The sequence below is a fragment of the Amphimedon queenslandica genome, unplaced genomic scaffold (assembly GCF_000090795.2).
Source record: "Amphimedon queenslandica unplaced genomic scaffold, v1.1 AMPQUscaffold_13513, whole genome shotgun sequence".
Taxonomy (NCBI): Eukaryota; Metazoa; Porifera; class Demospongiae; order Haplosclerida; family Niphatidae; genus Amphimedon; species Amphimedon queenslandica.
The window spans coordinates 607,994-620,128 of NW_003546251.1; the positions used below are offsets into that span (position 1 = coordinate 607,994).

General features: G+C 37.2%; 3 protein-coding genes across 3 annotated transcripts; all 3 read right to left on the reverse strand.

Annotated features, from left to right (window-relative positions):
• Positions 1-391: 391 nt before the first annotated feature.
• On the reverse strand, positions 392-1,230 carry LOC105316046 (70 kDa peptidyl-prolyl isomerase-like). Its single transcript, XM_011410842.2, has one exon. The coding sequence runs from the start codon at positions 1,214-1,216 to the stop codon at positions 428-430; it is 789 nt and encodes a 262-aa protein (XP_011409144.1). The 5' UTR covers positions 1,217-1,230; the 3' UTR covers positions 392-427.
• A 4,347-nt stretch (positions 1,231-5,577) lies between these two features.
• On the reverse strand, positions 5,578-10,000 carry LOC100636899 (arsenite methyltransferase-like). Its single transcript, XM_020003941.1, has 9 exons — positions 9,685-10,000; positions 9,402-9,552; positions 8,165-8,301; positions 7,615-7,684; positions 7,464-7,545; positions 6,662-6,796; positions 6,137-6,229; positions 6,019-6,074; positions 5,578-5,964 (listed from the first exon to the last, which is right to left on the reverse strand). Exons 1-9 carry the CDS (start codon positions 9,879-9,881, stop codon positions 5,746-5,748), a joined length of 1,140 nt encoding a protein of 379 aa, XP_019859500.1. The 5' UTR covers positions 9,882-10,000; the 3' UTR covers positions 5,578-5,745.
• A 72-nt stretch (positions 10,001-10,072) lies between these two features.
• Positions 10,073-12,055, reverse strand: LOC100637025 (dual specificity protein phosphatase 2-like). Its single transcript, XM_003383298.2, has 3 exons — positions 11,547-12,055; positions 11,048-11,398; positions 10,073-10,875 (listed from the first exon to the last, which is right to left on the reverse strand). The coding sequence occupies exons 1-3, from the start codon at positions 11,965-11,967 to the stop codon at positions 10,262-10,264; spliced, it is 1,386 nt and encodes a 461-aa protein (XP_003383346.1). The 5' UTR covers positions 11,968-12,055; the 3' UTR covers positions 10,073-10,261.
• Positions 12,056-12,135: the final 80 nt, after the last annotated feature.

Sequence of the window (12,135 nt, forward strand, 5' to 3'; positions counted from 1 at the left end):
TTTGACAAATAATTTTTGAGTTATGAGCATTTTTAAAAACAAGCCAATACCTAAGGCTATAGCCCATGTTTTTTCCAAAAAAATGGCTCCAAAACACCCCAAATTTTTATTAAATTTTTTATACCTAATGATGTCCTTATGCTGTGTGGAAAGTTTGAGTTGATTTTGATAAAAAATTTTTAAGTTATGGCTATTTTTTAAAATGGGTCATTTCTTGAAAAACACCCAAGGCTATATAGCCCATGTTTTTTTCTAAAAAATGGCTCTGGAAACACCCCAAATTTTTATTACATTTTCTGATACCTAATGATGTCCTTATGCTGTGTAGAAAGTTTGAACTGTTTCCAACAAGTAAATTTCGAGTTATGAGCATTTTTAAAAACAAGCCAATCTTTTAAAAAAGCAAAGTAATACAACATTAAAAAAATCAATCATGGTCACTATTAAAAGTACTGAACATTCTTTTAATAGTTTCTTGATATCGTTTGTCGGCTTCTTCTTTTAGTACAAGTACTTCTCTCAACTGACCAGCAATTGCTTTACTCTCTGGCTCCAACTTCTTTGCTTCCAATAAATCAATCTCGGAATGTTCTAAATCCCTTAGTGCAAAATAGGCCACACCTCTCCTATACAGCGCTTTACTATTGTGAGGTTGTTTTACAAGTATCTTGCTACAATTCGCAATTGTATGCTGATACTGTTTCAATTTTAACTGACACGCTGACATATTTCCCATACAAGCCAATTTCAGTTCCAAGCATTCCTCTTTGCCATCCTTTCCTATACTAATGATATATTTCAGCGATTTTGAATAAAACATGGCCGCCATGATGTATTCTCCTTTCTTAAAGTGATCGTTTCCTTTGGATTTGTAATTTCTAGCTAGCATAAGCTTCTGATCTGGAGATAGGTCCCACTGATTGACTCCCCTTTTAAAAGACAATAATTCTATTCTGCATAAAATATCCTTTTCATTTACATTTAGCAACACTTCAATCTCTTCTCCTTCCTTCATGTTCATTATGGTTCTCTCCAGCTTGTACCAAAGTATATTTTCCGGCTCTCCTAAGACTATTTGGTGATTCTCTTTACTGGTAAAAGGCTCATCTGTTACTTTGGTCTCTTCCTCCCAACATTTTACTGTTACTGTCACCAGAGCTCTCTCGTTTGGTTTGTACAAACCAGCTCCTTCTTTTAGGATCCTTTTAGCGGCCATGTTTTATGGGCGTGGTTATTTTAAAAGTTATTAAAATCATAGATATTAAATGACATTCATTTACTCTAATATCTACCATGACATATGTTAAAATTGTTCAAAAAAAATTAATTAAAAAACAAAAAACTAGTTCCTGTATCAAAATTAATTTGTTCTTTTAAATTGTATTGTTAGATTTTAATAGACCCTCATTAAGTTGTTCTATCTTTTCTTCGACACTAAAAACAGATCGCGTGACTTTTGTACGAGCATCCACAACATCAATGAAAGCATTCGTCTTGACTGTCTCCTCATCAAAGTTTGCTTCCATGTTCTTAAGCTCTTCTTTTCTAAGCTCAGCATAATCATTTTCTGGAACCTCGACAAAACTTCTACCCCTCAGTTTATTGAACCTTGGTTTTATGACATGGGTCCAATTCTCATTCAGTGTTGTGAAAGCAAACGTGAGGTAGGCAAGGAGGATAGAGGCACTGACAGCATATCCTTGAGCATCGTCGGACGCTTCTGTAAAATTGAGTACCAGTAGAGTGAACTGTAGGGCTGCAAGGTTTAGGAGATATAGAAACTCGACCCTTCTATTTATTAGATTATTGTATATTCTCTTTGCTAAGACCCCTCCAAGCAATATAATGCTGATTGCAGTTACTCCAGTCGTCCTGACAACTGGGCTAGCTAATGCAAGCAAAATTATACCAAATCTCAGTAGGAGAAGTAGTCCTGTCCAAAAGCGAAAGTTTGGATGGTAAGGTCCATCATAGGTTTCCAATAGGGGCTTCATTTTAAAGAGACGTCTTCTAATGAAACACACAAACCTCTCGAATGCCGTTCCCTCGTGTGCTGTGAAGGACCAGATGAATGGATAGAAGAACATTATGATTGCAAATGGGACAACAATCCCAAGAAGCACACCCAGTGAGAATAGGAAGAGCAGTGCATGCTTGAGACTAAAGTATTTCACATTACCATCAATGCTCCAAACTTGATAGGTAGATACTGTCTGGGAAGAGCCATCAACATTAACATGCCTGATAGATGCATATGCAATCGGTTCTGCACTTGCACGAAGCAATTTTGTGAATGTCATGAGGGCGATTGTTGTTGATACAGCTACTATGTTCTTGGGTACGATTTTGCTTATTTTTGTTGAATAGTGAGCCCCTATCATTGCTGCTGCTAAAATAACAAAGAGATAAAACGGAAAAATGTATTGGAACCATGCTTTTGCATAAAGATCAAAACCGTCATAGAAACAAGTTCTGAAACTGAAATCAAGATTCGTCCAATCGACTAGAATTTGAAAAAAGGCAAACATCGGCGACTGAAATTCGAAAAAGTCAAAATTGGCCAATTTGATGACATTGGCATAAAACAATAGTCCATTGATTCTCCCAGTACTGACCGTCAGCCTCAATAAACTAATAAACCCAATTAGTGCAAATGCAATGACTGCAAAGAAGACCAGTAGTAAAAGATATGTATTTGAGCATTTCCTACACTCACTGGATCCTAAAACTGCACTATAGTTAATCTGACAGCCGCCACATAGCACACCAGCATGATTGTACATACATTGTACGTCTGGATCAGAGAGACTGAAATTTACAAAGTTAACGTCAGAAAGATAGTTAGCAGCAAATGGAGTAGCCACAGCAACATTTGATGTATGATCTGCATCATCTGATGCATTAACTATACCAATCCAGAGACTTGAAGGTTTTGATATTGTATTTTTTGCTGTATTGCATTCAATGTTTCTATCTCTTAGCAATGAAACGCACACACATTTTAGCCGATCAACAGATAACACAAAACCAACTGGACAAGTAGACATTGTGACATTAAGAACAATCGGTTCATAAATGCGTCTGTTTTGAGGTGATAGTATAACCTGAGTTACTCTGTCTAACGAATTCACTGTATATGTCAGCTCAGAGCAACCAATGCCAATGTTTTGAACCTTTGATTGCCCTAAATTAGCAGCTCCTGTATCATTAACAATACTAGCAGTGACTATAGTGGGAGTTAAACCATCAAGACTACTGTATTGAGGTGAAAAAAATTGAGAGTAAGCAAGTGCTTGAACTTTGATAGTGAAAGCTTGACCGGGATAAGCACTTATAGGTACCACACCATTGGTTTCATAATTATTTTCAGAGCATTCCCTGCTTCCAACTTCATCGCAGAAGCAGAACTGACTAGCTGGTGCTGATATTAGTGAGGTTGAACTCAAATCTGTCTCTGAAAAGTTTGATATCACGTTCGTAAAGAGCTCCAAAGCATCAGAAGCATAAATACCATTCTGAAGTATGCAGTTCTTTAAGTTAGCATATACTGCATCTCCTGCTAGTTTTGCATAATTATTATCAAAGTATACGCGAGGGTAGAACTGGTCTCCTTCAATCTGAAAGAAACACATGTAACTGACCAGCTGTGCATAAATAGCACCACCATATTGCTCTACGTAATTATTTTTAAAAATTGTAGTGGAGTTTGAACCAAGATAAACTATAGTGCCTTCTTCTACATTAAGTCCTCCTCCATTGGTAGCGTTATTCCCTATAAACTCATTTGTTCCTCTGAAGAAAAGTATAGACTGCAATGGGCGTACACCCGAGACACTGTTATTGATCCATTGGCAGTCGGTGAACTCAATGTGCTGTACAGAATTAATTAAATGCACCTGTGGGCTGCTTGTCTCTAAGCCGTTGCCACTCTTTCGATAAAAATTACGCGCAAAGTAACAATCTTCAATAAATACTTTGAATTTGTACCCGTAACGTGGTAGACCGCCATATATGTTAATGAACGTGGCGTCTCCATTGTTACCCTCTGCTTTGGCCCTCCTCATTGTGATGTGTCTGGGAACATCCATGAATGATCTAGGCCACATGTACATGAATCCACCAGAATTCAAGGATGCTTCATTAAATGAGACCTCAATGTCTTGTACTAGGAACACATCAGTGACATACTTACTTATTGGCACACAAACTGGTTCATATCTCACGGGCTCTAGTGATATCATCCCATTCAGATAAAAGAATCCTGGGGCCATGGTGTAGCTTCCTGCCACTTCAAGGATGTCCCTGAAGCGGTTGTAAGCATTCCCAGAGGTCATGTTACTATCGGTTATTGTAATAGTGGAGTTATCAACATAATCCCATACATTTATGTAAACATTGGCACCCACAAACGCTGCGTTCGCTGTAGCATTGATATTGGTAATGTTAGCATCCAGACCGTAAGATGACTGCATTAGTAAGAGACCCAGACCAGCTCCTCCAATTAGCTCAACGTCATTCCTTTTTATAGCTAGCGTAAAAGGTTGAAATATTAAACCAGCATCAACTCCACCTTCAAAAATCGAGTCATTAATCGTCAGCGAATATTGGAGAGGAGTTGAAGGGCATTCTAGCAGATCAGTGTATATTAGAATAGCATTACCTCCTTTGCAGTATAAGCTAATGTTGGTGTAGCAACTAGAGTTATCAAGAGAGTAGTGATTATTCCTGTCAAAGTGACTCCGAGTGATGGTTGAGTCACCCAGCATATTAACAGCTATTAGCCCGTACCCAAATGATTGGCTTATAGTCACTTCACTTAACATAACATCAGAGGCGTAGTTGATAAAAAGAGCAACGTTTATACCAACAGAGAAATTAAACATTGTTTTACCATAAACAGATACACTGTCGTTGAAATCATTTGGGCCTATATTCATACCACATCTGGTGAGTGTGATACCATGGAGTGTAAGTAAAGTCACATTTGTGAATGACATGCCTACAGCTTCATTGCAATGTATGGTAGCATTCTCTCCAGTTAGGGTCAGACTATGCAAATTTTCTATCATCATTACCTCATTGAGGGGATGAACCCCAGGAAGAAACACAAATGTGGTATCAGGGACAAAGTATCTATCAGTGTTGCTACCAATGTAATGAGACAGGCTGTCACATTCTTCATTGTTTTGTGGACAAGATTGAGGGCTGGTAGGGGAATGGATGTAATACTCTATCCCAATAACGGTGTTGGAGGAAAAGTGACACAGTAAGAGAAACAAGATGACAACAGAATGAGAAAGCCCCATCATTTTGTGTTCTTAAAATTGCTTCTGTAATCCTCTCTCTCCTCCTTCAGCAGACTGACTCTTGCTCAATGATGAAACTATGATGCTGCATTACAAACTCAATGTCACCATTAGGACAATAAAAGTTATCATAATAACTGCCTTAATAAAATATAAAATAAACTGTTACATTCAACGTGTCTCTCCCACATCACACATTGATTAGCAATTGACAAACATAGAGTGATTATGATGAATTAAGATCATGTGTATATACTAGGCTACTATCTCATGCTTTATTTAAAGATCATTACAAGGAAATGGTTAAATAATAATAATGATATCACGCTAAATTATAATAATGAAAATGAATTACGCTATGCATAATTTGTATGTAACATCACATAGTATAATTTATTATATCAACAGTATATAATCCATTAACATCCTCCCGGTTGTCTCAGCAACAAGACTTTGAACTGGATGCACAGGAGGCTTCCTTGTTGTCACAACAACCGGAGGGAACCGAAATTTGAAACGGATTAAAATCAGAGTATGAGCTCAGACTAGGATAAGGAGATGATTGACCTGTCCATGGAGCAAAAGAGAAATGCGATCCTAACCTACTCTCCTTTATCAGGAGGGACACACTAGCAGGAAGGACAAGTGGAGTTCCTGTCTATAAACATAGCATCAACAGATTATGACAAGTCATTGTATCTGATAGCAATACCTTTAATTCTATGTCATGTGAGAATTTGATCTTGTTAGGATGATCTGCAATAGTACCTGATGTAGTGGGCATAGGCATATGATGTTATGTGAGTATTGTGATGCATTAGTTCAGATACCATTGTAAGTGATTTCTTCAGACAGAGTAGAGTCATGCTCATGATGATTAGTCTTGAATAGTCGATAGGTTGCAGAACAGAATTGAGTTTGACCTTAACAAATATACCAAAACGGCTTTATGCATCAGTAGAGCCATACATGGTATCTATAACCCTTAGCCATGCACACACACACACACACACGCACTTACACATGACATGTACATGTACATACATCAAGAGTAGATCTGTTCTTAGATACATGTACATACATACATAAATGGACATCTGCTACTACACCATAATTGCATAATTTACCATAATAGGTGGACAGAGGTTACTGCATACCGGTAGTGTAGTGCATTACCTGTTCTACCAACCATTGAATTACATTAGATTGTGGTTGAACTAATTAATTCCGCAAATTATATTAATTTATGATAAGTACAAACAATGTGGCAATAGAGAATGAAATAATAGACATTGCGCAGTTTTTGATGCCAAAAATCAACATGAGCTATTATTATTGTTGCAAAATATTCTTACCAAGCAATGAGCTCAATTCTGGATTATCAGGAACAGTAACAGGTGAAGCATCGACTAGTACCGGAGGGGCAAACCCGACCTCAAGAGCTATGGACATCAATTCCTTCCATTCAAGAGCACCAGAGATACACTCTCCTATTGTTAATAAAATAATGCTAAAATAATGAATCATGTTCTTTACCCAAAGCAGTTGAAGTGAGATATTTAGCTTTGGTTTTAGAGCAACTTTGAAAATTTGTAAAAAATTTAAACTTTATCGGAATCAGCTCAAACTTGAAACATAGCATAAGAACATGTATACGCATCAGGAAAAATTATAAAAATTAAGAATTTTCTCATTTTCATTTTTGGCAAAATTTGGCCAAAACCCCTGTACTATATATAGTACAGGGACTTTTACCTGATTTTGGAGCAACTTTTAAAAATAATAAAAAAATCCAATCTTGATCAGAATCAGCTCAAACTTGCTACACAACATCAGAACATGTATATGTATCAGAAACAATTATAAAAATGAAGAATTCTCTCCTAGTCATTTTTGGCGAAATTTGTCCAAGTACCCTGTACTATAGTACAGGGACTTTGGCCCAATTTTTGAGTAACTTCAAAAATTTATAAAAAATTCAAACTTGATTAAAACCAGCTCAAACTTGAAGCATAGCATAAAAATATGTATATGTATCAGAAAAAATTATAAAAATAGAGAATTCTATTTTTTCATTTTTGATGAAATTTAGCTCAACATCATGTACTGCAATAGCCCATAGTCTTGGGCCCAATTTTTGAAAAATTATGTTCCTACCATGTAATATCTTGTTGCTTCTTGCTTCCTGTGAGATAGGCCTATCAGCATAAATATCACTGAAATACAACTCACCACCAGCCTAAAGTGTGTCAAATCAGTAAGAACGACATTAAAACAAGACAAATCAAACAGGATGCAACGAACTTACTTTTAGTGCAGCAAATGCACCCTGGAAGACCTTCCACTTGTTTGGACACAAGTTAATAACACAGTTTGAACTAAGTGTAGGAAAAGAGTGGGAAACGGCAGTCATGATTACAAAGGATACTTATCAACAACATTCTAAAAGGCTATGTATACACAATGACACATACAGCGGGTGCATTGCCATGGTGATCAGTTGATATATGCATGAATGTAAACACTTTCGGTGTTCTTATATACTTTTCCTTAAATGCCTACGTATCGCTTAATGATAATAATGCATAATGAATATTCCCTTTGCTTAGGGGCAGTGCATGATAGAGGAATGGGACAGGAGGGAGTTTTATGATAAATTTTATGCACTAATCAACTTCAAAACAGAATCAGTATCAATATGATTTCAAATAAAGATTGATTGCTTCAAGTATTTAATAATACATATGGCAACATTCAAGTTCTCCCCCCCCACTCCCAATTCATTCCCCCTGCTCCAATTTCATGCTTAATTATAATGCAATGGCAATGATAATGATAGCAATGACAATGCTCCTTACATGATCACATCAATGCTGTCTCTTTCGATTCCTAATTCTATCACATCTTCAATAAGTCCTTCAATAAACACCACATTAGGCGAACCATATCCGAATTTACTTGTATGATAATCAACATGCTTTCTAGCAACCTCAATCTAAAACAAGGGTGATAAAAGATTTAGTGTAAATAACTAAGTATATCTACTTGTTTCTGACACTGGTTCTTAGAATTGCTCTCTCTCTCTCTCTTGCAATGCTTTCATCTTCAAAATGTCATCTACCAGTGAGCATTCTATTTTCCAATAATATTTATATTTAGGGCGACACATTTTAACCACTTAGGCTCCAAAGGGAGTTTACCAAGTCCATTGTGTTATTTAATGCAACCTTAACCTGATGCAATTTAAATGCAATCACTTACATTTCAGTTTAAAGTGATACAGTGGCACCAGCAAAGCACATTCTTTCCATCTAAATGTCATTCATGTTTCATCATTAGTTTATTCACAGTAGAAAGTGCACTCTCGTTTCATTTATCATTGCTGAATGGCACACTAAATTATTTACTCATATTATTACACAATAAAGCTGAGTTTTAGTATGCATCATCATCAAGTTAATAATAACTCGCCTAAGCCTTGTAAAAACATATGACATAAACTAATTGAATTAACAGAGAAAGGTGAATACTATTAGTTAGAGTATAATATGGAACCATATATGGTATAGAAATGTGCTGCTACATCCATGTGACAATAGAGCAGGAACCAAGTGATTGTGTGGATATGCAGCATCACCCTCATGTCATTCAGAGGTTGACAGGATATCTAATTATATTCACAACTTGAGGCACAGCATGTGATTCTTTTCATGAGCTCATAAAACAATGACCTTTAGATCCAGTTTCAATTTTAGCCCAGAAATGAATTCATTGCTCTTGGTAAGGGCTATATATCAATAGCCTGGAGCCACAGTATTTTTTTAGAAAAATGCAGAAATGAAACGAAAATTGTTTTCTAAAATAACATTTTACCTCTTCAAGGGGCAAGAACTGCATAACACAAACGAGTCGTGTTTGTAACTGCACCAAAAATAACTAGGAAACGCATTAGTTTTATACATGCGTATACTCGCTCTGATTACGTCAAATTTTTACAAAATGACAAACACAGGATCTTACGCAATCACACACGTGATCGATGACACCATGCACTTATCATGCAGTGGATATGTTAACGATGTTTTGTAGTTATACCTGTTCCTTTGTCATGTCTACTCCAGTCACATATCCTGTCTCTCCCACAAGCTGACTCAGGACAAAGCAATCTCTCCCTGAGCCACTCCCAAGATCCAAGATGTGACATTTTTCGACGGCTTCGGGAAAAACTAGACCACACCCGTAGTACCTGAACAAATTAGTAGATGAGGTGTGAATGTTAATGTCACTTCACATCTGCAAACAAACTCAATTTTTAATTGCATGTAGAGTTATAGATGCATCTATTTCTTTAAAAGCTTAATAGCAATTATTTCAGTACTTGCTAGTAACTTCTTGATGAATGTTTCCTAGTGCAGTTCTCAGCCGTTCTGAGAGACAGCCTTTGTTAATTCTTGTACAACAGGCTGTAGTTTTTAAGTCTGAAGTATTGGCCAGAGATTTACCATAGTATTCCTTAACGTCTTGGTGGACCGCAGACTGCTCAGCCTGCTCAGTTGAAAGGTTAAGGTCAGCCATTTTCACATAAATTAATTATTGTCTGAGATAAGGTATGTGGTGGAATGAATGATGTCAACTTCCTTTTTCTCAATTTCCTGTACCATGGTTTATCTCAATAAAATTACCCACATCAAAGTGCAAAACACTGACCTCTTCCTGTAAAAATTCATTTTCAGCGAGCAACACTTTTAATTTCTTTCAAAAAAATATATTTTTAGTGAATTGATTCTGATTGAAGATTATGATACAACAGTAACAACGACAGTTTAACAAACGTACATAATAATAAAGATAATAAATACACAAGGTAGTGATAATAATTGATCCTTTACATACAGAGAAGTAATATTGATTATAAAGTAATGATAAATAATAACTGAGTTATTTGTGGACCTGATTCATGTACAAGTGGTTGAAAGATTAAGTGATAAAGTTAACGAACGCTGGCTCGCTTCCACTCTGCAAGGGCTGACTTGATTAGTACTAGTAGTGCTTTTCCTACGTGTGAATTCATCATTCAACGAGAGTCTCAGCCCATCTCTACTCCTACTGCTTGCAGCTGGGAGTGATCCTTTTCTAACCGGAACAGAGTTCACTCCTGTAGCTCCAAAGTTCTTTATTGCCGGTATCAAAGACTCCGAGAAACTACACACCTGCTCTGTGTTTGCTGTTGGTAGACTCTCTTCGAAAAAAGAAGTGTTCTTGGTTGCTTGGGAAGGCGATTGACACGAGAGACAGTTCACGTGAGTGTTAGTGACAGTTGAAGTGGTACATGTCATTTGTGAGCTAACTGTTGTCCAGTGTAACTCCAAGTTCTTCTGATGGACCATTAGCTGTCCCATGAAGCCAAGGTTAGGTGATATGATGGGCCGTCTGCTCTGAACGTACTTGTAAGCCTCGGTCATTGTTACTTTCTTGTGCTGCATCAGATAGGCAATGCATACAGTGGCGGAGCGTGAGATACCAGCATGGCAATGAACAAATACTCGGCCACCTTTACTCTTGATTTCATCTGAAGGGAAGGAAAAGAGAAAGATGCTTAATTAATGTGATCAATAAGTATAACATATTATGTTATTTGCTCTGAAATTGTAATTATGTCCTTTTATGCATAAATAATTGTACTTTAACAAGCAGGCATGATCAAATTTGGATGTGTGTGTCTGGTAATTATGTATCCTTACCAATAAAGTTAATGGCCGTCTGTAGTCTAGACAACAAGTCAGCTTGATGAGTGTCTTCTACTGGTATAGACTTATACTCAAGATAAGGCTCAAAGTGATTCGGGCAAGATGTTGTGATATTGAGGACGGCCGTGATGTTCATTTTCTTGAGTATCCTGAGATCAGAGGAGTCCTTGGCACTCCCCAGATAAAGGAAGGGTAGTATTTCAACTGGAGTGCCCTCTGGAGTGTCATAGCCAGTGCAGTCCACAGAAGAGGTCGGGAGGGTTGCCAGAGTGGGAGAAAGGGCCTTGCTTGGCTCACTAGAGTTGCAAAGGCTTGGATATGCTTCTTGGAAAGTTTCCATACCACCTAGAGCCAAAAGAGAAAACAATCAATGGACTGTGTTGATATTGTGGTCAATACTAATAATGTTAGATATGATAAACATGGACTACTGCCAAAGTAAATTGTACACAAAAGCAAGATAAACAATGCTACATTCGCTGTACTGACTTACCTAGTAATACTCTGATGTTTAGCTTGTTTTCGAATCTTGCTTGCAGTGTCTCTACCAATTTAACAAGATCTGCTTTCGTCTCTGAAGGTGTGGAGTTGCTGTCGTAGAGGACAATCCGCTCTGCGGCACCAATGCTGCTTAGAAGAGAAGTATCAGTTAGTCTCAGTATCAGGGAGTCGAGTGATGCGGTTCCTTTCAGTAGACGCTTCATTAGCATAGGAGCAAAGGCAAAGCTCCTAGCATTGTCGATGTGCTTGCCAGAGTAGAGGGAGAAGGAGCGCGTGTCCAAGAGCAGCCATTGCTCCCTGTCTTCCTCTATTTTCTTGGCTAGTTCTGAAGGACAGATCCAGATAAATTTTGGGCTGTCTGTAGTTGCAGCAGGCTGTCTAAAGTGTCCATCTCTTTCAACAGTAGTATCCATACTCACTGTAGAATATTGTAAAATTTTATTTGAGCAAAGGTTATTGTTCACTAACTAAGCTCTGGTTGTGATTTTGATCATTGATTTCTCTTGTTTATATACATGAGCCTAGACTGCCATGTGTACTATTTATAGATTTAGCTTACATTATGTAATTAGGTGTGTCAT